The 25,130-nt window shown below is 33.5% G+C and overlaps 1 protein-coding gene across 1 annotated transcript; it reads right to left on the reverse strand.

Annotated features, from left to right (window-relative positions):
- Window positions 1–5,535: 5,535 nt before the first annotated feature.
- Window positions 5,536–7,498, reverse strand: LOC148783368 (uncharacterized). The gene is made up of 2 exons (XM_088858727.1): window positions 7,166–7,498; window positions 5,536–6,392 (listed from the first exon to the last, which is right to left on the reverse strand). The coding sequence occupies exons 1-2, from the start codon at window positions 7,321–7,323 to the stop codon at window positions 6,125–6,127; spliced, it is 426 nt and encodes a 141-aa protein (XP_088714853.1). The 5' UTR covers window positions 7,324–7,498; the 3' UTR covers window positions 5,536–6,124.
- Window positions 7,499–25,130: the final 17,632 nt, after the last annotated feature.

A 25,130-nucleotide genomic window follows, 5' to 3' on the forward strand; every position in this document is an offset into this window, starting at 1 on the left:
CTTAGAGGCCATTCATCCATTTAACAAATTGCTTCTTCTGCATAGGTGCAAGTTGCTTTAATTCTTTAGTACAACAAGATTCATAGTGCAACAAGATCCAAATCAACTCCCAAAACACGGATCGTATGATTTCATGTCTCAATCATCCCTAATTAAGAATTATATAAGGGATTGCAAATAAAGTCATTGTAAGGATTCTCTCTCTCTTTTAACACAAATATAAATTCAATTACCATTTTTAATCAATATACATCTCTCTCTCTCTCTCTCTCTCTCTCCTCCCCTCCCCTCTTTAAAACCAGTTCAAGTCTTTCCTTAATATGCATCATTCCATTTCAAAGTCCATCTGTGACTGTAACCAACAATCATGTCAAAAAAAATAGATTTCCTGCATCATCCTGGTTTAAAGAAAATATGCGTATGATATATGTCCCCTGGTCTTGGTCCAGTGTTATGTCACTGGTTGCATAAGCAGTGTAAAGGGTTCAAGCCTTGGTGTTATTTGTCCCCAAAAGAACTGTAGTGACCTACCTTGTTGTTCTGCACGGCATACAATTCCATCAGATTTGTTGGCTTCCTTGTTGATTATGATGTCTTTGGCTATTGCAGTGCACTTTTTTCCTTGATAAAGTAGGTTTAGGCTTATTATGATGTTGATATACTTGTCGATTGTGATTATCAAAAAAATGACATTACGTTGTGTTGTGTTTTGTTTTTTTTTTAACTTTATTAAGTGGCATGATTGTGGCATAACTCATGCCATGGTTACTCGCTGGCTGATAAGTTGACCAATACTACGACAATCCGGATCATCTGGCAGAATTGGGTGGTATGAATATAGGGAAATATGTTGCTGGTGGCATTGTTGTTTTCAATCTTGATACAAAGCAAGTCCAGTGGTTCACACCGCTAGACTTAAGCACAGAAGTTTCAAACAATTTTATGCATACTCTCAGTTCAAAAGTTGAACTATTAAACTACCAAAATATTTAACTCTTATTTAAATAGTTCAGACTTTTGAAACATGGTTAAAAGGGAAACAATGAACTAAAAAAATGTAAGACCTTTCCTACCATCTTTCTTCCCATTGGTGGGTAAATTTCTCTGGTAAAGTGAGCTCAGGCAAAGCAACTAGCATCCACTTTCACCAGGGGCTTCTAATCCTTCTTTGGAGGCAAGGACTGGAAGCCCTTAGAGGGAGAGTGAAGGTGAGTTGCCATGAAGATCTCTCTTTCCTTTGTTCCTATCCGGATAGATAGAAAAGGTGATGACACCTCAATTACTTACAGTGGCATCAATAATTTATCACACAAAAAAAAAACTTAATAGTGCAATCAATGGCACATTATAGTGAGCTAAGGCAAAGCAACTTGCATCCACTCTCACCAAGGCCTTCTAATCCTCCTATGAAGGTAGGGACTGGAAACCCTTGTATGAGAGTGAAGGTGAGGTGCCATGGAAATCCCTCTTTCCTTTGTTTCCATCTATATAGATAGAAGAGGTGAGGACACCTCAACTACTTATCGTGCCATCAATGGCACATTATTATGTGGGACCATGTAATCACAAGCATTTAGTAGACTAGAGATGATAAGGAGATCATTATTGTTTCTTATCCAATAATTTTTTTTTATTTATTTTTTTCATCTTCTTAGTAATCGACAAAATTTCCGACAAGCCTAAACATGGTTACTCTTGATCATACAATTTCGATAACTTCGAATCTAAAGACATCCTTCACAGCCATCTGATTTGAAATATGACGGACAAGAGTAATTGTAATATCTTTTTACTAAAAGTAAGTGGTCTCTTTATATATATTTCTTTAAGTAATATATGATTAGAAATGAAATTTGTACCCAAATCTTCAATTGTAAGGGACATACCATGGCGTTTAGTATGATGGATTAGCATGATTTTCGTTCTTGGTTGGCCTGATTAGCAAGGACTTTAATCATCCTGATTAAATATTCATTAGATGTGAACATATAAAATTTTAAAAGAAGCCAATCCAAAGAATGCTAAGAGGTTGACACTAATTAAGCATCCTACATTAAGTTTGAAATCTGTAAAGTTGGATCATGTTGTAGGGAACAATTTGCAATCAAGACGACTTCTTAAATAAAAAAGGAGAGAAAAATTAGATTTCATGGTATCTTCAAGTGAGATTAGGTTGTCACTTGGATGATATCATGGCTTCCACGTGAAAAATAGGTTGATCCCTTGATCACCTAAGGGCCTTGGAATAAAGTGCAAAAACACAAAATTAATTCCCTTTGGCATTCCTCTCAATCAAAATGATGAAGGTCAGAAGGCCTTCTCTATCCTTAATCTCATGTGCAATTATCTGCAAGAATCAAAATGGCTCGTATAGTTGACCCAAAGAAATAAAAATATAAAATGTTATTTTTTGTATGTATTGCAAAGTGAGTGCTTTAATTATGAAGTATGCATCATATTATCCATAATTCCATATTAAAAGAGTACCTTGCACTTAATATCCTATTTACAAGAAAATAAGGGGAAAGAAAATTATTAGCCGAATCAAAATTATGACATAATGATAGATTATCCATATAAGAAAGAGCACTTTCTATAATGTGTATTTCGAGAATGATTGATGTTACCCCAATTAGGAGTAGATAAGCTCCGGGTTATTCTCATGATCATCATCAAGGTATTTTTTTAATTATTTGGGATCGGCTACATAAATCATGGTTCTCCGAGTTACTCTATATTTTTTAAAAATTCATATACTATAGATTTTGCTTTTTTGGTAGGTAACCTCGAGAAAATGCTCTTAAAAAAAATAGTCTTTGCTGTCTTCTCTTAAATGTGTTAAACCACGTAAGGGTTGCACATTGGTTCATTTCCACTACTAACTGCAAATAATGAAGATGTTTTCAGGAAGAAAGTTTAAGAAAGTTTTTGCTTCATCAAATTTTGTAGGAATCTTCTTTGTCATATGCTTGAGTTGAATGGGTTTGTAAATATGTAAAGTTTTGAGCAACGTTAAAAGAAATAATTGATTATTTTGAGAAAAAGAAGAAAAACAATCATATAACGAGAATTGATTCCTTATCATATCTAGTGCAGTACAATGATTTGTGATCTCAAGGTCCCACATAATATTATTATATGGCAGAAAGTTCTATTCTCCTCTTCCCATCCATCCGTCCAATTTTGATCAAGAGAGCAACGTCTTAAAATATTTTAGTTTTAATTTTTTTATTTTTATACAAATTGTATAAATATGAAATTTGGTACGTGTCATCTTCTCATTGGGGCACACCTATAAAAAATATTAAAAATACTTTTTCGATAAAATATAATGATCAAAATATCCCTTGAAATTTTCAAGGGTATTTTGGTTATTTTATTTTATTGAAAATATTTTTTTGATATTTTTCGCTAGTGCAAGTTTATTAGAGGATTGGACGTCCAAATTTGATGTCAAAATAGTTTATAGCAAAAAATTAAAAATAAAATAGTGTAGAAATGTGACATTGTGATTGGAGCAATCTTAGCCCTCCATTTAGATTAGACGGTTGGATAAGGGGTATGATAGAACTTCTATGCTGTAGGAGAAGCATAGAAAGCTTGCCCTTTTTTTTTTTTTTTATGTGTGTTATAGAGAACGTGGTTTTGAGATACAGAAAAAAAAAGGAAAGAATATCAAGCACTTAATAAAGCCCTTTTGAACCCGTTTGATTCCTTGGATTTTGATTTCAGGGAGTCCCATATCTATATAAAAACCATGTTTGGATGCTCTTTGACAGAAAGATAAGACATTTTCATGGGAATTCACATTTCGGCCTTTTAAGCCTGGAAATATTAATTCCATTGAAATAGGTGGAATTGATATTTCATGGAAATAGTAGAATTCAAAATTTTATGGTAAGTTGTATTGAATGAAGTTGCTTGGGACCCGCCCAAAAGAAAAACAACCTAAACCATCTTCCAAGCAATCTAAACAATGAATTTGCGACCTCCATGGCTCTTCCAAATGCCATCCAAAAGCATACAGCCATCTTCCAAGAATTGTCAATTTGAAAAAATACCAATTTCAAGACACACATTTCCGCATGAGTCACATTTACAGTGAACCATACGGGCCCTTAGAGAACTTATTTTTTGTGAGAGAGAAGAAGAAAATGGAACCAGATGATATATTACATACGACCCCAACCCCAATCTCGCTATATAATATAAAAAGAACACACAATACTGAGATCTTCTCGGGAAGGAAATTTGCATATGGTATATGGTATATAAGACAGATGATGTATTACATACGAGGGCGTATAGTATACTCCCTCGGAAGCATACTATACATTTACTCTTTTGGGAAAAACACTTTTAAGGACATTATTTTTTATTTGAAATTTTGATACCCATCCAATTATAATTAGATATTTATTTTTTTAAAAAATATTTTGAGTTATTTGAACATCTAGATCATTCACTCCATTGGGTGTTTCTGGTGCAATCTTAGGATGTTTTTTTTCCAAGTATATAGAGAGTGAGATTTAAATTCTTTTTGTTTTGAGGTTAATTGTTGGGTTTAATAGATCACATCTCAAAAAGATCTAAAAGATATGCCTAATGTAGGTTTTGTATGAGGGGTTAGATGGATTGGATTGCATACTCCCATGGAAAAAAGAAATCTTTTGGCATTAAAGCCGGTCCTTCAACCATGCAAGCCCAACTTGAACATGGCTACGCTCTGGTTAGTTCGGCTCGTTGACATCCCTACCCAAAGTATCAACACCTCCACTGAGATATAAAAACGCTTTAGTTCTACCTTCTACTTGATTAATCTTTCAAAATGTTGTGTTCGAAGAATGAGACATACTGTTGTCCAAAATTATTTATTTTCAAGACCTTGGGCAAATTCACAGCTCCCTCTTTGAGACTTGTAATGCAAACTCCAATCTTTATATACCTAATGTGTCATAGACAACAAGGTTTAGAACATTGTCCACCATATAAGTGTTTTGTGGTATTTTAGGATAAAAATATCAATTTTGGTTCTGTAATATTATTCCCCAATTTAGTTGTATGGGTTGAGTAGGGCTGCAAACGGGCCGGACTTGCACACGGCCACCCATGGCCCTAGACCCCATATGGCTGGCCGAGGCCCGGCCTGACCCTAACAAAGCCCTGGATTGATAGGGGCTGGGCTGGGCTGGGCTGGGCTGGACTGGACCGGACCAAATAAAATAAAACAAAAAACATAAAGAAAAAAAGGGTCAGGCTGGGTCGAACCGGGCTAGCCGAGGCTGTGGCCCTACCCTTGAGCCATAGTTACGCAGCCCTAACCCCACCCTCAGGCCACCTTCCTTTTTTGTCCTATCCCTATTTTTTAAGGGCCGGGACCACCCCCAGGTTTGCGATATCAATTATCAACCTGGTGCCGAACAATTGAAAAACTTGTATTGGTTTCCTAATTTTAAACTTGGACCATGTTATTATCCGAACCAAAAGAAGGATAATTTAAAACAGAGGGGGGGGAAGAAAAAGCACTCTGCCCCATATTCTCCATAATATTTTTCTGTATATCAGCACAAAAAAGAGGCAAAGCCAAACAATCACTCATCGACTGGAAACTAGAATCCCAAAACTTGGAAATGCCATCTTCAACAACCTCAAAATGTTCTGTATATCAGCACAAAAACCAAACAATCACTCATCGACTGGAAACTAGAATCCCAAAACTTGGAAATGCCATCTTCAACAACCTCAAAATTTTCTGTATATCCGCACAAAAACCAAACAATCACTCATCGACTGGAAACTAGAATCCCAAAACTTGGAAATGCCTTCTTCAACAACCTCAAAATTTTCTGTATATCAGCACAAAAACCAAACAATCACTTATCGACTGGAAACTAGAATCCCAAAACTTGGAAATGCCCTCTTCAACAACCTCAAAATTTTCTGTATATCAGCACAAAAACCAAACAATCACTCATCGACTGGAAACTAGAATCCCAAAACTTGGAAATGCCCTCTTCAACAACCTCAAAATTTTCTGTATATCAGCACAAAAACCAAACAATAGCTCATCGACTGGAAACTAGAATCCCAATACTTGGAAATCTCAACACTCTCAAAAACCTTTTCAAGACAAATCTTTACAATCAGAAAAATCTCTCAGCCAGTCCACCGCCATTGTAGCCAAACCTGGCCTAGTTTTAGTCTCGTCTTTCTCGATACCACAAGGGAGAGTGTCGGTTTCCCATGTCTTAACGAAGCTGTCTTCAGACCCGCCGGTGACCACCTTGTAGGAGTCAATGTGCACACATGTGACAGGTCCCAAATGCCCATCCAACACGGCCATGGCTTCTGCCTCATCGTGTAACTTCCTAAAATCCCACAGTTTTGCAGCCCTGCAAAAAAGAAAAGATATGCTTTCCAATTTTATAGTAGCACTAATGGCTGCAGTTGAAATAATAATAATAATGATTGCAGCATCAATAATCATCATGTGCCAATTGTTTGTATACTTTGTGATAAAAAGATTGACTCAAAAAGGAATGAGAGCCTGAGGCCTGGTTGGTCAGGGTGGCGAAGCCACTTGACCACTACATATACCCATCAACAAGAGGCCCCCCCCCCCCCCAACCAAGAATAAAAAAAAAAAGAGGAAAACGACCCATCCAAAATACAAGCCATGTCCCATTGCATGATTCAAGCAACAAGATCAAGCCTGCTAGCATGTGCAGTTCAAGCTAATAGTGTGATCCAGATTTTCATTCATTTGAATGGGATGCTTATTAATGTAACTATCTAATTCTAATTCTTAAAATTGAATAGGAATAATCTTCTGATTTTGAAACTGTTTTCGAGACAAGCACAATAACAAAAAAAAAATAGGTCCTCTACAAATTAACAAAAAGTGAAAGATCACTCTTAGGACAATGACTACTACAGCTATAGCACCAACATTAGTACTGAAGCCAAAGAAAACACAAAACATATGGAATTAAATTCTGAATGGATGTGTTCGCTACATTTTCCCTTAAAAAAAGAAACACGACAAATAGCAACAAAACCACACTAACACTAAAATTCACTAGAAGTTCCCATATTTTCTGCATGAAGACTGCCTGAAAGAAAGCTTCACAGAGACTGACAAAATCAATGGCATCACTATGCTTACTTGTCACTTCCTCCAGTGCAAATGAGATGTTTAGTTGGAAGCACCTCGAGCACCTGCAGTTTGTGAGCATCACTGGCAACAGAAGCGACTGCCTTCATGGTTCTCAAATCAATCACATTCAAAGAAGACCCAGCTCCAGCATTAACATAAAGCTTCATTGCATTTCATGCCGATAGATGCTCCAGACACACGGGCAGTGCCAACACAGGCTGTCGAACCAGATGCAGTTGCAACACTCGAGTCCCAAACTCTCAACTGTTGGAAAACTAATTAGTCAGCCAAATTTTGAGTCTCTTCATCAAGAAAATTCACAAATACAAAGCTACCACATGCTTAAGATTACTGTTTGTTTTGTAGTACATATTTTCCTATAATTGAGGCTTTTGATTAGGTAGATGGCCACATTGATGTTAATAGACTCCTTGACGTAGTTGTACATTTTTTTTCCAGAATGAGTAAAAAATGTTAGATACTAGGTGCAAAGGTATAAGTTCAGGGCAAGATCAAGGCGTTGATAAACCCAAAATCTACATTTTTTAAATAAAAAAATTTGAAAATAGTCATCTAGTAATTCTTAGTTGAATCCCAAAACCTCAAATAAAAAAACTTATCCGAAAATATAAATTTTACCCAAGGGATCTAATATACAGTATGCTCCTGGGGAGCATTCTATACATACTCATTAATCCTTTTAGCAGCCTTCTTGAGTTCTTTTATTTTATTTTATTTTTTTTAATGCGTTAGCCTTAGCAGCGTTCTTGAGTTCCGTTTTGCATTCTCCAAAATTAGCCATTGCATTCAGATCTGCTAAAAAAAAGAAAAAGTAAGTATGTGAATGTGAGCTCATAAGTCATCCAAAGTTTGGCCATTACTTACATACCCAGTAACTGAGAGCAATCTCACCCAAGGCTCATGCCCATGAAGAGTGGCTGTTAAAGCATTTCGGCCATGCCTGCACTTAGAGGAAAGAACGGTAACAGGGCCATCAATTTATCTGAAAGAATGGTAACAGAGCCATCATGCCCCCTTAAAGAACGCATTGAACGATCCTGCAACCCACAACTCATGCAAACTATCTGAAAGTGTCCACAATTATACTGTATCATTATTTAGCAATGTTTTAAAAAATCGCCAGGTCGGATCAGAATCACCTAATCTGACCCGAGAATTAGTGGGGCTGTCCTGGTTCCCAAAATGAATAGGGAACCAGAGGTTCCTATTAGGAACTGGCTGGTCCGGTTTTGCCAAGGAACCGATGGATCGAGCCCCACATTTTATTTTTTATTATTTTTTCAATTTTTTGTTTTGTTCTCAAATTTTTACTTTTTATTGGGCGATTTTCTCCTCTGGATCTCCGATCCGGACTGGTTTCCCCGATGGCCGGTTCACCTCGCTGAGCGAAGTTTTTAAACATTGTCATTGGTGATTATTTATAGAAGAATTGAACATAGCAACAGGGTTCAAGAGAGTAAAACTTAAACTAATTATATTGTCCATCATTTAGTGAATAGCTTATGGATACCAAGACTTGGTATTTTAAAATGGAGTATCCATATCTTGGGACTCACAAGTGGCTTGTTGAATTTATACCCATTTCCCCTCCTAGCAACCATATATTGCATCACTTTAGCCTTCCAAATTTTTTAATTTCAAAAGAAAGTGGCCCTGACTTTATGAGGATTCTGCGTAGTCGATGCATACTCTCAAGGTAGAATTTTGTCTAAACAATCTAAAGTTTCAATTACTTAGCAGATTTAACGCTGAATCAATGTACATGATATCTACAACATTTTGGAGCCACACTTCTTTTTTTTTTGTGTTATTTCTAGATCCCCACAATATCTTAGTTTATGGCACTTCATAAACTTTTTCTTCTTATGTAGCCACACATTCCGACATTTAATTTCGCTAAACAATATGTCCAACCCAAAGGTTACCAAATTTGAACCTGTAATCATGCATGGTATCAAGAATATCAAAAACAACAAAGACGGATTCAACCACTTCTCAGCATTTTATGGTATTGCATAAGTTCCTGACAGATATTTGAGTTTGTAATTTTGGTTCAACCCAACACAACTACACATAAAAGATCCTACTCAATGTTACCAAGAGAAACTTGTCCTCTTGCCAAGAAATAGGCATTTCAAAGTATCTCATATACCACATTACGGGTGATTCAGGGACGAAACTATAGTGCATGTTGTAACCCCATCTTTCTTTCTTCTTCTTTAACCGTTTTGCTTCTTTTATTTATTTTTAATCTGTTAACTTATCTTAAAAATCATATTTTAATGCTCTGGATCATGTTGGCCTTGCTACAGATCTGAGAGTAGATCTGCTCGTTTTCGGGCAAAAATGGCTTCAGATCTGAATTCGATATATCCTACTTTCTCTACCACTTTATTTACATCTTTTTAATTAGTTTAAGGTGCTAAAATTCGAAAGATCTTCATCGGAAGATCTGTCAGATTTTCATCGTAAACAGTTTGGCGCCCACCGTGGGGCTATTTCAAGCTTGATCCAAGCTTCAAAATACGATTTTTATTTATTGTTTTTCACTGTTTTCAGTTACAAAAGGTCCCAAAAGTCGACTGTGACCAGAATCCAGGGTTTCGGTGCTCTAAAACCCTGGTCTCAAAAACCTCTGGAACTTTGTGGATCTATTCTAGAGACTCTTTTGTGACTCTGCAAAAAAATTCAGATCAAAATAATTTTTTTTAAAAAATAAAAAAAAATATTTTTTTAGTTCAATCTAAGCTTCTTCCAAGTTTAAAGTAGTCTTATTTCATCAAGATTAACAAGATAAAAATATAAAAAACATAAAAAAAAAATTAATTTTTTGGGCGACACTAGCCGTGTCGCTCACCCTGCAAGGTTGGGTGACACCAGCCGTGTCGTTCACCCTGCAAGGGCGACACCACTCGTATAACATGTATAACGTCTCTTTGAAGTTTAATTATTATAAACCATACTCATGGCACGCTATAAAACTTTTAAATAAACTCTAAAGAGGTCTCAATTATGAGGAATCCAAATATGTGCCTTAACATACCACATCTTTTAATTACTGTAGAATAGAACTTGAGCAATTCATGATAAAAATATGAAATCTCTCAACTCATAAATAGTTTATCTCTGAATCCTTTTTTGTATTGAAATAGACTAAAAAATATAAAATAGTGTTTAGTTTCATTCTTAAATCACACCATTTAGTGGATTTATGATTTAGTGACATTCTCGTTACAATACAATTTTCTCAATAGAAAATCAGGTTGCGCACCTCTCAATAAAATATTTGTTTCTCTCATTTCACAAAGGATTTCTTCCTGAAATATTTTCTGTTGAAAATTAGACTCAAAACCAAAGCATATAAATATGGTGTGAATCCCAAATAATACTTTTATTTTGAGAAATAAAGAAGTGACATTCACATCACAAAGTAAATTATACTTCAGAATTTTAGGATAAACAATATATAGTAAAATTGTCTTCTCTGTCTACCCAGTTTCTATTTCAAACCAATTTTGTTTGAAAGTAAATACAAAATGGTAACACATATGTTTCTATAAGCCTCATGTCACTATGTTAAGTAGGTTTGATAAATATAGATATTCATGCCTTAATGAAGAACACACCAAACTGCTGAACATTCAAAATGACCTCTCTTTAATAAAAAATTATATTCCTCTTTTTCTGTAGATATTTATCTCTCAAATAAATTTTATTAGAAACTATACTCAAAATGGAAGTTTAAAAACTTAGAGCAGGCCTTAAAATTTTTTGTTAAAAATGAAAATAAAATCATGACTTCCAAGTCATTGAGATAACTTTCGTTGTAAAAAATAGCACTTGCGCATCTTTAAAAATTGACCATATCTTTCAAACCACAAGGTATTTCTTCATAAAACTATTGTGTTTTGAAATTAGACTCAATTTGATGAGTTTCAATCAAATTTAAACGAAAATAAAATCATATATTTGGAGGAAAGATTCACAGAACTCAATGGACAGTTATTAGAATTTGCAGGGTCAGAACTGAGACCCTTCAATGATGAGTGCATAACTTTCAATTCCCTAAGGACAACCCACTGAAATTTTGCAGATAGATCCCACTCTAAAAACCACATAATATCACTGAAGTATATAATGGAAAAATACCTCATTATCTTCTTCATATCACTGCTCCAAAATAGCATAAAATGTCGATTATGCAAAGTGCCTTTTTGGTGTTCAAATGTTCCTATAATTCTTCCGGAAGTGTATCACTTGACCACAAAAAATGCAAGCAGCCATATTTCATTCTCAAGCAAGATCTAGGCTTAAATAAAGAGAAAAGACCACTAGTAGCAATACGTATAAATAACTCTAATACTAATGAAAGAAGAACTCATGTGATGTAGCAGGAGTATATAGTATTTTTTTTTTTTTTTTTTTCATTCTTTTTATTTCTTCACGGTCTAAATCACTTACAAGTAGTCTTTTTACAATATAATAATTTCAAATAAAATAAAAGAAAATAGTATACGAGGATCTCAAGAACTTGAAGCTATTCAAAACCTTTTTTTCAATAACAAAAAAATACACAACATATGCTTGGGAATAAAAGACATAATAAATCAATATAGAAAAAATAAAAGAGGGTGTGCCTTTGATAAGGCCAGGCCTTTTATACACAATAAGAGTATATAAGGAGCTCTGGAGGCCGCAGATGGTCTAGAAGCCCTTCCTCTAGTAGTCTAACATGTGAAACACATGGGGAACTCTCTAGAAGTGTAGAGAATTGTAGAGAAGAGTCATAAATGTGGGATTGCTAACAAGTGGCACGTTGATCGGTCTCTAGATTTCTCTTTCTTATGGCAAAACCCAATCAATGCATATAGATCTCGATATAGAACTACCTACCTAAAGCCTCAATGCTTAAGCCTAATTCAAGTCCCTTGGCTTGATCCTTATGAGAGATAAAAATCAATACATGAGGAAGAAAATTACTAGCTAGGGATGATCCCTTCGTTGCCCACAAAATCACATAACCAAAACCTAGATTGATTTAGAACCCATGAGAGAGATTCAAGCTTAACCTAGCCTAGCTTGGGCATACTCCCCTTAGGATAGTTTGTGAGAGAAAGAGAGATGTAGGCCATGGTGGGGTGAGAGAGAGAGAGTAACATATGTAGGACGTGCCCTTTAGAGAGGCTAGAGAGAATATTCTATTTAAGAGGGAAAAGAGAGTAAGTAAGAGGTGTTGTGACAAGAGAGGATAATGGTAATTTTTATATATTTTTCATGCATTAGGGTATACCATAAAATCGTAAGAGCAAATCTTAACCGTCGATCTAAAGAGACTTGTGGGGTGAGAGATGTTAGTCATCTATTTCCTATGTCCGCCATCAAGATGTTAAGAAATGTTCTAGATTCTTATCCTCCCATTCCTAAAGCTATTCCCATCAAATAAGTTAAATAAGAAAAATATTTCTTATGGAGTGCAAATTCTTGCCAAACCAAAGGTGAAAGCGCCTTGTGAGCAGGCTAGGACGATTTTAATGGAGAAGTGGAATGTTCAGCCCGTTAAGTGACCTGTAACTGTGTGCGGAGATATCCATGGCCAGTTTCACGATCTCATCAAGCTCTTTCGAATTGGTGGAAGGCCCCAAATGCAAATTACTTTTTTATTGGTAGCCTTAAACGTTCGCTATAGAGATAAAATTACGATCTCTAGTGGAAATCACGAGAGGTCTATCACGAAAGCCGAATCCCAGCCGTCTATTCTCTACAAGCCCCAGGAAAAAGCACGAGAAGATCTGCCTTCCTCTTGGGGTGAATAGACCTCTCGTGCTAAAGCACGAGAAGATCTGCCTTCCTCTTGGGGTGAACAGACCTCTCGTACTAACTGGTTTAGCACATCACTGCTTCCTTCTCTGTCCCATCCTACTTTCTGTACCCGTACTTCTCTCTATTACAAAAAGAAAAGAAAAAAAAAAGAAGGTAAAACCAAAGAGCTTCTAACCCAACTTTTCTCTCTCCATGCTTATTCATCTCTACCTTCATTAGAATGGATATATATTAGTATGGATACATACCAGTTAGTATTGATATGTATATGTATGCTATATGGATATATATCTCTTGCATTTTGTTTGCTCAGCTGCTCAAGCTTTTTTTTTCCTTTCTAAGGCATGTCTTCAGTTGTTTCATTCTTTTTGTGCCTACCTCTATTAGGAAGGTGGTTCATTGTATACATTTTTTTTTTTTTTTTTACTAGTACATAACTTTGTAACCCTATAAATTGCTATAAATGGGGGCTCTTGTTCACATCTTCGATAAGCATTGAAATATATCTTTCATGGGGGCTTAAGGCCCAAATATACATAAATACAATTTCTAACATGGTATTAGCTCCTTAGACCCAAATCTGAGGTCGAGAAATTTCAAGCTCGGATTCATGAATCCCCTGTACTTTCTCTCGTAGCAACCTCTTTGCCCTAGCCACGGATCATCTATTTTTCAGCCATTTTTTACCCTCCTTGACCTCACCTACCACTCTCTCTAAAATTCTTTTGGGATGAAATTCCCTCTCCAACTGTTCCAAACCAGTAATCTGAACTTGCAAGCACCATCTTTTCTATTTTGTCTCACATCCTCTGAAATGCAATTCTTGTAAGCCTTGTAAGTGAGACCTCAACTTGCCCTCTATTATCCTCTCTTGCTACTTTGCATTGCTGTTTGTAAAACGGTTTGCATCACAGAAGTTTGCATTGCAGTTTGTATCAAACTTTGCATCATAAAGATGGGTGGCTTTATGGTGTGATTGTTGTTACACAAGTTGTAAGTGTTGGTGAGGTGGCGTTTCTGTCGTCGTTATTGCTCGCACAGAGAAAGTCATATCAGACTCTTGTAATAGGATATGATGAATGATCTACGTATGAAGTTTCGATCAATACTATCTCGAAACACGCTCTACATCTGAATGTTTCGACCAAGAAGCACCTCATAGGGATCTGATTCTCCTGCTGATTGGTGGCTTTGTGCATACCTTTGTGAGCTCACCATCTGCATAGCTCAGCTGTTAGCCATCCACATCTGCATACCTCTGTGACCCATATAGCCGGATCTAAACCTGCCTCCAAATTGACCTTTGAATATGGCTTATACAAAACAGTCACCGAGTGTCCTCATCCGCAGGATCTAAACCTGCCTCCAAATTGACCTCTGAAAATGGCTTATACAAAACAGTCACCGAGTGTCGTACCTCATCTGCAAAACAGCTGCGTGTTTCGACTCTTTACAAAACAACCACAAATGACTCTCTCATCTGAGCCTCTTTGTCGAGTTGGGTTCCGACTCATCTGCCGAGTCATGTTTCCACACATCTGTTCTTTGTATGATCAAGTTTCAACTCATCTACTGAGTCATGTTTCGACTCATCTGTGCTCTATATGATCAAGTTTGTTATCATGTTACTCGATCATGTCTGTTCTGGTCTACGAATGCTGAATTTGTCTTGGATCCACACCGAGTTTTTTGGCTCTTCCAAGAGCCATTCTGTTTTCTCAACTTCTTTTATATCTCTGGTGAAGATTTGAAATTTTTGTCCGATTGCTCGAACCTGCTTTGGTGTGTCCATTTGTTCACATGGCAAGGTGTGGCCGTTTATTCTTGAGGCTTGCCACCTGAGACTGGCCGCTTTCTGTGGTCACGCTATGCACCTGAATATCACTACTCAATGCAACTTAGTATTGTTCAGACCAATGGTTTAAAAAACGGATCGGTGACCCAGATCGGGCACCTCAAAAATCGATCCGGATTGGTAAATCGGCGATCCGGATCGAGAATCGGCTGAATCGGTCGGATTAAAGCTTCAAAAAAATCCGAAAAAATTATTAAAATTCATTATAAATGTTGTTTTTTAGGAATCCAATAAAAAATGAGGGCACCACATTATTAACTTTCATTTTTTTTTATCAATTTGTGAATATTGAGATGTTCTTTCCCTGTATAAATTTATTTTAACTATTAAATTTGCATCACATAAAAGAAAAATCATAGAATTGTCATGGATAAAATATATAATTATATATGGACTATTATAAAGAGTAGACTAATCAATGAAAGAATGGCCATTAAAATCTCGTTTTGGCGAAAAACCCTAACCCGCTAAAAAAACCCAAACTATTACAGCCTAACTAACTATAATCCAAAATTATTACAACCTCACTAATTATAATATTATATACTTAAATTATAATTATTAGTTTATATTTTATAATTATTTTATTGGACAAATAATAACAAATTAAAAATATTTTATAATATTATCTAATTTAAAATGTATTATTGACAACTGTAAGAAAAATAGTACATTACATGATTTATAATGTAAAAATTCATAAATAAAATAAAAGATTCGGTTATCAATGTAAAAATTAATAAAATGCGTACAAATTTTGGAAATAACACTTCAATTTTTTAAAAATTTATTTTTTTAGGTTTCTATAATTTAGTAAAAGAGATTGTTAGTAGAAAGATGGAGATTTCGAATAGAATAAACTTTTTATTTTTATATTTTTTATACCTTTCATATTTACAAAAATAATTATACCACTATATACAACAAAAATTAACGGTTATATAAAAAATTAATTTTTTATTTTTCATTTTTTTTTGTCTTTTATATTATTTATAAAAATATTTATATTTATACCAACCACTATATACACAACAAAAATATTTATATTTATACTAACCACTATATATACAACAAAAATACAACAAATGCCCAAGGGGATTCGAAAACAACAAAAATATTTATACCAACCACTATATACAAAATAAAAATGCAACACATGCCCAAAGGGATTGAAATGCAACACATGCCCAAGGGGGTGCCCAAGGGGATTGAAATGCAACACATGCCCAAGGGGGTGCCCAAGGGGATTGAAATGCAACACATGCCCAAGGGGGTGCCCAAGGGGATTTGACCTTGGAACCTCCAGTAAAAAATTCAAAGTCATAACCATCAAGCCATCTAACTACATGTGACTATAAATTGCTGATTAATAAACTATATTTACATTTCGTTTTCATTTAATGATGTTTGGGAATTATCCCACATCGAAAGATGGGTATTCAAATTTGTTATATAAATACTTATGCAATATGAATTATAAAATGTGTATAAAAATATTAGGGCAACCTTGCACGTGCGCTCGGACACACGTGTGCGCGTGTGAGTGTGCGTGGGGCACGCTTGCACGTGCGCTTGGACACGCTTGTGCGTGTGTGAGTGTACGTGGGGCACGCTCACACTTGCGCTCGGACACATGTGTGTACGTGTGAGTGTGCGTGGGGCACGCTCGCACGTGAGCTCGGACACATGTGTGCGCGTGTGTGGGGCACTCTCGCACGTGCGCTCAGACATATGTGTGGGCGTGTGAGTGTGCGTGGGGCACGCTCGCACATGCGTGTCATGTGTTACGTGTGTGAACCGGGCTAAACCGGATGGGAACCGGCGGTTCCACTCTAGAACTGGGCTGAATCGAATGGAAACCGGCGGTTCCACTCTAGAACCGAACTGAACCGGATGGGAACCGGCGGTTCCATTCTAGAACAGGGCGGTTTCCGGTTTGAATCGGCACGGGGACGCGTGTTTCAGAGTCGAACAGGGCAAACTATGTTGTGTCAAAGCATCTTGAGTTTGAGGGGGAGGTATCAGCTTATGGATAAGTATTCATTGTAACTTAGTATTGTTTATGGATAAGTATTCATTATGGATAAGTATACATTACAACTAACTCCGACTGCTTTGTGTCAAAGTATCTTGAGTTTGAGGGTGAGGGGGGTATTAGCATATGGATAATATCTTGAGTTTGAGGGTGAGGGGGGTATTAGCATATGGATAAGTATTCATGTTAGAATTGATATATCTTATATATATGTCAAAGCATCTTAAGTTTGAGGGGGATGTTAGCATATGGATAAGTATTCATGTTATTATTGATATATCTTATATATATGTCAGAGCATCTTGAGTTTGAATTAGTATTGATATATCTTATATATATGTCAAAGCATTTTGAGTTTGAAGGGGTGTCAGCTTATGGATAAGTATTCATTGCAACTTAGTATTGTTCAAACTCCAGCTGCTTTGTGTCAAAGCATCTTGAGTTTGAGGGGGGTGTTAGCATATGGATAAGTATACGTGTTAGTATATATATATATATATATATATATATATATATATATATATATATAAGATTAGTTAGAATATGTTGGTATTTATATTTTATCTTTAATTGTTTCTAGTTCTAAATTTATACGGGTCTTGTATATTCTTTATGATCAATCAATATACATAGAGTTCTTTGTAATATTTTGAATTCTATCACGGTGGACAATCATGAACACTTATACTATGTTTTTGTGGGAGCATAGTTTACATCTACTCCCTTCAACAAATATACTATGTGTTTGTGAGAGCACATTTTACATCTACTCCCTTAGTTAGAAAACCTACTTGGAAGGATTTTTTTTATTTGAAATTTTGGTAACCACCTAGGAATCATTACATGATTATTCTCAAAAGACAATTTGAAATTTGTGTTTTCGAACACTTATATCTCATAATATGGGGTCTTTATCGAGGCATTATTTTTTTAAGTGCATAGAAGATGCAATTAAGATTTATTTTTATTTTTTTTATTAAAATTAATTTAGCACCAAAGAGGTTACATCCCAAAAATTTAGGGTCCCAAAATTAATCTTAGATGAAATTTTACCCTAGGGAGTAAATAAAGTATACTCTCGTAAAGTATAATATTTTAGAGCTACAATTATTTTTTGTTTGTGTTTTTTCTTTCTTTTCGAGGTTAGCTATGGATACATGGTTAGGATTGGCAATATTTTTTAAATATAATTTTACTATAATTGTTTTTAGATGGACCACCTATTTGCATCCATTTTTAAGATGGATACTTTATACCTCTGGACAGCATGTTGTACAAATGCGGCCCAGCCCGCATGAAACAATTGTTCTTCACGGTTTACATTATATTGCTGGCAAAATCATTTTGCAATTTTCCATTCAAAATCAACATGTGCTAGCACATGTTGATTTTGAATGGAAAATTGCAAAATGATTTATTTTGGTCAGTTGTAATTGTGTCTAATTCATCCCCTTTTTATCAAATGCATTTATTTTGGTTGTCCATTTTATTCAACTATTTTTCCCCAATCTTGTCGAATTAGACCTGGCGGAACAGACAAATCAGCCAGACTGGGATTTTATTCTAAGAATATTCAAAGGGAAAATTAAAAAAAAAAAAAAAAAAAAAGGAATTTTATTCTAAGAATATTCAAAAGGGAAATTTATATATATATAAAAAAAAACACCCAAGAGATAAATGATTTAACATCATCTTTATATTTAATTTTAAAAGTCCATCAAAGTGCATTGAATCGCTAATCATGAGTTAGAATAGTTGATAATAGGTGTGTTTTGATAAATGGATGAAATGTTAAATAGTTAATATTCTATTATTAGTTTTTTGATAGAATTCCTTATTCAATATAGATAAATAAAACATTACATATATAAAAAAAATAAAATTGAAAAGCGGGGGTTTTAGTGGCGGTTGAGGATTGGGCCGGTACTGATATCTTCTCATAATGGGTATAGATAAATAAAACGTTAGATATAAATATTTTTTTTTTGAAAATGTGGGGGTTTTAGTGGGGGTTGAGGAATGGGCCGGTACTGATATCTTCTCATAATTCAATATTGGAAATAGGAGGGCCCTATTGGAAATAGGAGGGCGAAACGAGGCAAAATAAAGAGGTAGAAAAACAAATGATGTTCCATTCTCTCTTATTCTAGGGGTAATGTATCACTATTTGCCCCTTACTGATTTTGTATGTTAAGACGAAAATAAGTCATGCAGTAACTCTTTAGGTTCCGTGAAAGTAATTGCCACAATAATCACGGGTGTGCCCACAAACACCCGAGCGCACCAATTCCACAACAGGACACATTACAAGTGTGTCTTCATGCTACACGTGCTCCATATATACTTTTTTTATCTTTAATTCTTAACACACAAGCGAAGATGATGTTCACATATTTAAATGAGTCTTCACTCTTCCATATCTTCAATGTGAGATAAATAATATATCACTTTTTTTTCTACATATAAGACAAATATAATTTCCAAGGTCTTACGCTGATCAAAAGAGTGCGAAACAAAAAAAGTTATTATTTTGAAATAACACAACGTATTTTCTAAAGCTAAAATATAACAGTGCCCATATGGATTAGTGAATTTAAAGCACTGATGCAAACATTGACTGGTACTATTGTGTATACTTCTCATAAAGGATAACTCTCCCAAAGTTCGGCGAGCCACAAATGGCATCGTTCATGCAATTCACTCGATGTGAACTCGACCATGCAAATTATATTGAAATGGGCCAATTTCAAAACCAAAAACTTAGTGTTCAATTCTTCTTTGATTACTAATTTGCCTACTTCAATTCTTCCAACATTTTCTCTTTTAAATATTCGCTTGGTACCTCAAAATGTCAACCTTTGTTTAGATACATTTTAGTTCGAAACCATATTATTCTTCTAGCCCAAAGACAATTTGCTTGAGTGTTTCAAAAATGGTTAAGCTCCCCTGAAACTATCCGAGCCAGCTCGGAACCACCCAAGCCGGCTTGCAATCACTTCAATCGGCTTAGAACTAATAGACCACCATGTTTTCATTTTCTATTAAAATCCTTGTAGAACCGGATAGCCAGCTCGAAACTGGTAGATAACCAATTTGGCCTACTGGTCTGATTGTGTTTTGAACCCAATGAAAAACTACGAATCAGCCATGGGGCTCGGCCTCATACCCAGCTGAGTAACTTGGACTTGGTCTAAGTTACTTGGCCCGGGTCCGATAGAGTCCGGCCAAGACAAAAAGTATTAAAAAAATACAAAGAAATTCCCAAAAAAAAGAAATCATCTCAATAATGTTAAAAAAGTAGTGAAACAATGGATTTTGAAAATTTTAAATGGTGATGGTGATATTTTAGAAATAATCCAAAAAAATGAGAAATTGTAAAAATAAGTACTCATGGCCAAAAAAAATTCCTATCTTTGTCAAAATGATAGAAAATATATAAAAAAATACATTACACATAAATGTCTTATTTTTATATTTTTTAATTTTTTTTTAAGATCCCCGCATCAAACCACCCAACTATGGATACTCAGACTCACCCACTCACTGTTAAAAACAATAATAGTACGTCACAGAATGAGTTGGCCAACTCACACTATTATTGTGCAGTCTCCCTACAAAATATATCTCAAAGATGTATTTTCAATCCAAAATTTTAGAGTTCAATAATCTAAATTTAGAATTTTTCTTTTTCAAAAAATATAAATATTATTTTTAAATTCTTTTCTTCACCGTCTATTTTAACTTTTAGTGGATGTAATATTTTGTGGCATCCATCCTAATGATAGATGATAGATAGATAAGGGACCACACAACAATAAGTGAATCGGCTTACTCACCAAAACCATGTCCTTTAGTCATGGAAAATTGTTTCATGCGGGATGGACCGCATTCCTATATATGCGGTCCAAAAAGTGTAAAGCATCCATCTTAAAGATATTTGCAAGGGCTAAAAAAATAGTTAAAAGTGGATAAAATTAGTCAGTGGATTAGGATACATATTTTGAATCTTTAAATCTATTGAGATATGAAAACCAAAAATAGAAGATACAAAAATATTTTCCCTTTCCATTATCTCACCCTCCCTCGTCTCTCTCTTTCTATGACGCACTCCATTCTTTCCTTCCTTAAATATCTCCCCCCATATTCTCTCACCCTCTCCTTCCATAATGTCATTCTTCTCTCCTATTTCCTGTCTCTCAACGTTGTCTTCTCTTACATCCTATAATTCTCTTCTCCCTCTCATGGTTGTTTATGCAAACTAGCAAGAAACAAATACCGAATCATCTATTCCCATGGCTTTCGAATTCTAATATGTAATTACTTTTAGCGGATAATTTCCTATGCCGTCATGTGATTATTGGCATGTCCATGTTTTTTTCGATGATATGCAACACTTATACAAGTCAAGTTCATATCTTTTTTGATGATAAGCATACTCATTCAAGGCATGTTCATATCCACCAAGAGGTTAGCATTTTCCTCTCAACCCTAAACTTTCATTATTCATGGTGTATTTATTGGTATTAGAATGAATTTATTTTTTTCTTTTTGATTATTTTGTAGTGTTGAAGTCGTTGATTTTAGTTGTGTAGACCATTTTTTGGTTGTTAATTACATAATTAAATAAAATATGAAGTTATTGGTTAACAACTGTACTTATAGTTTCAATGGTAGCATATGTTACCATTTCATTTTAATTTTTGTTGAATTTAAAATTAAAATTTTGCCTTGCACTCAATTTACTATCTAGAATAATTTTGACGTTCAATTCTTTGTAATTTTTCCATTTTTTAGATTTTATTGCACAGATTTTTTTCCTGAGGTCCAAATGAGTTTTTTGCTATTTTCACTTACACATATTATATGATATTCTTCTTTCCATATTTCAGTTAAAATCTTTTTCGATTTAGTGAGCAGTTGAATGTATAACAAAAGTGTAATTTTCTATCTTATATAAATTTCTTTCATATATTTGAAATTGTTAATGTTCTTTGTTTTTTTATTTTTAAAGAACTTTTTTATATTTTATTGTAGGTTATTTAATTTTTCTTAATTATATTTTTGTTGGATAATTAGATTTTAGATGAAAAAATAAGTTATCTTTTTTTGTATTCTTTTTCTAATGTCATTTGGGGCACTAACATAGATACTTACATTACATATGTTTTATAGGTTTTTATTCTTTATAGGATATTTTATATATTCCCTAAAATTATTTATATTATGAGGAAAATTTATTCATTTGGATATGTTTATGGTTTCCTTATTATTTTGTGTGTTTCCATTATTAAATTGATAAATCATGATAATTGTTTAACAATATATGTATTTCTTATTATTTTGTGTGTTTCCATTATTAAATTGATAAATCATGATAATTGTTTAACAATATATGTATTTCTTTGTATTGACATTACGTGTAAGACTCCAGGTAGAATTGTATATTAATGTCTTTTGACTTTTTATATTTTTAAAAGACTTTAAATGTTTGAATGAAATTAATATTGTCATTTCATTCATTTTGATTCTCGAACTTGGTTTATGAGAATTTTTTTAGATTTTAATAAATTATTATATTATTAAAATATTAAGTTTACTTTTTTACAAAAATATGAAGTATGAACCGTACAAATATTATATGACTATAAAAAAAAAAAAATTAATTATTGAAATATATTTATTTTAAGAAAAAATTAGATTTATTCCTAAACATTTTATTTTAGATTAATTTTGGATTTCTTTCTCAATACTCTCTCTCTCTCCCCTCGAGATGTTTCTCCCAATTTCCACGAGATCTTAATATGCTAGCTCTCTAATTATATTATGTTTCTCTCTATTTTCATGCACTCTTACTATTTTTTAATGTTATTAAAGGGAAAACTTTACATATGACCCCACCCACATATAAAATATACATGGCCTTCTCAGCCGTCCTATTTAAGAGAGTAAGCTCTTGAGTGTTAGATCTTGATCCGATGGTTCAAAGTGTTTTATTTTAAAGTTTTATTGTATAAATAATTTGTAGCAAAAGTTGGGGCATGAATACATCTACTAAGGGCGCACAAGATAAAAATAATAAAAAATACTTTTCATGATAAAATTACCATAATTCCGCTAAAATTTGTATGGGCATTTCAGTCATTGAATTTTCAAGTTATCAGAATTTCGATGTACTTTTTCTCACTATCTTAACTGCTTCCCTACATATTCTTTTTCCCGGTTTGCATTCCTACCCTATTTTAGTAGCATTAAATGTAAGTATTTTTTACATTTTGGATATTTCTCTTAATTATGTTATCGTTCCCAATCTCTCTCTTGATCGAGAGAGAGAGAGAGAGAATTAATAATTACCCATAAATATATTTTATAAATAGAATTCTTATTGTATTTTGAAGTTTATATGGCATATTTTTGTATTTTTTATTTTTATAATTTTCTAGAATAATATATATTTGGAAGTACATAATATATTCGCTAATATATTTAAAAAGAATTTTGGAGTTGGTTACAACATATACAGTTAAAAATGTAAATTAAAAAAGAAAATAATCTACCAAAAATACTAATTATATAGATTAATCATATACTATTGCCCTAAAAAAGAAAAGGGAAAAGTTAGTATGGTAAATGCAAAAAACGAAAAGAGAATTCCTTCACTATTTCTCTTTTGCTAATTACATATATTTTCTGTATAATTAAAAATTATTTAATTAGTGGATGATGTAATTGTAAATATAAAAAATATATAATAATAATTAACCGTAAATGAAAATTATATAAGTAATAACACAATTGAAATTATTTTTCAATAAATAACTACTTCAAAATGCAAGTTACATTAGTATAATAAAATAATTAAAAGTGTAGTATTAGTATATTAAAAAAAAAAAAACCTCATTCTCCAATTTTCTTTATTGATTATGTTTTCTTTTTTTGCTCCTTTCATTTTTTGTTTGAATTTTTCATATTTTTCAAAATCCAAAACTAAATTGAAAAAAATAAAAAAGAATGCATTACCACGAAAGAAAAAAAAATACCAACATTATAATTAGCTTTGATTACAATAGATATCTAATTATTATAATTTTCTTATATGTAGGATGGAATGTGTTTTCGTATTTTTATATTCTCAAATTTTTAGAATAATATTTACTTAGTAAATAATATATGTACTGATGATTAAAAGGTAAAAAGTTAATAGTTATGTTGCTAAATCCAAAAAACAATAAGATAATTCCTTCATTATTTTTCTTTTATGCATCTTTATTTTTTTAAATGTTTTTTTTCAAAATAATACTCACTTATAAGTAAATAGTGTATGTACTAATATAAGTTAAACTAATTTAATGAAAGATATAAATGAAAAGAGAAAAAAAAAAAAAAACTTAGTAACAAATAAGGAAGTATTTGCGATTTAGTTCCAGACATAATATCTTAAATTACAATAAGAGAAGGATATTCATATTTCCCTATTCACTATATTATTTCTATCAAATGAGATGTGCAAAGTAGATCCGTCTTCTCTCTCTACAATTACATTAAGATGGAAGCTCTCTTTCTCTCTATTATGGAATGTCCTCTTAAATTATTATTTCAAAATAAATCATTATTTTTATAATGGGTGCAGTTGGCAAACCGTAGCTATAGAGGTAAGGTGTACCTTCAAATTTTATCATGGTATATAATTTCGATGGAAAATATTCTTACGATTATCTCAAAATCTATTTTTATATCTAATTATAAAATTTTAAATTTAAAAAATGGTTAAAATCAAGTAGATCTATAAACATATGAAAATCTTGAAAATGGACGGTGTAAATAATATGTTATAAAATCTTTTTATATGAAAATCTTGAAAATAGACTGTATAAATAATATGTTATAAAATCTTTTTATTTTTCATGGTCATACATCTCGATGGGGAAATGATCAATCAATGGTTTTTTCAACATTAATCCGTAATTCTACAAGATTGCATCCATATATAAACTTTTTTCCTTTTATAATTAACCTCGGAATGAAAGGTTAATTATACGGGGCATTTATAGGTCACATGAAGTGGGTCCCACCCCCATCCTTCGGGTGAGAAGCGTGCATGCGGAAAAGCGACACATCCCAGAGTGACAACAATTCATGGATATGGCCATTCACCAACCATTTTAAGGAATATTTTGAGGAAGAAGCCATATGGTTGGCCTCTCCCTTCCTTATCTATAACACTTTTAGTTTTGACCCCTCACTCT

Source organism: Amborella trichopoda, chromosome 2, assembly GCF_054954075.1.
Source record: "Amborella trichopoda isolate Santa Cruz 75 chromosome 2, AtrichopodaSantaCruz75HAP2 v2.0, whole genome shotgun sequence".
NCBI lineage: Eukaryota > Viridiplantae > Streptophyta > Magnoliopsida > Amborellales > Amborellaceae > Amborella > Amborella trichopoda.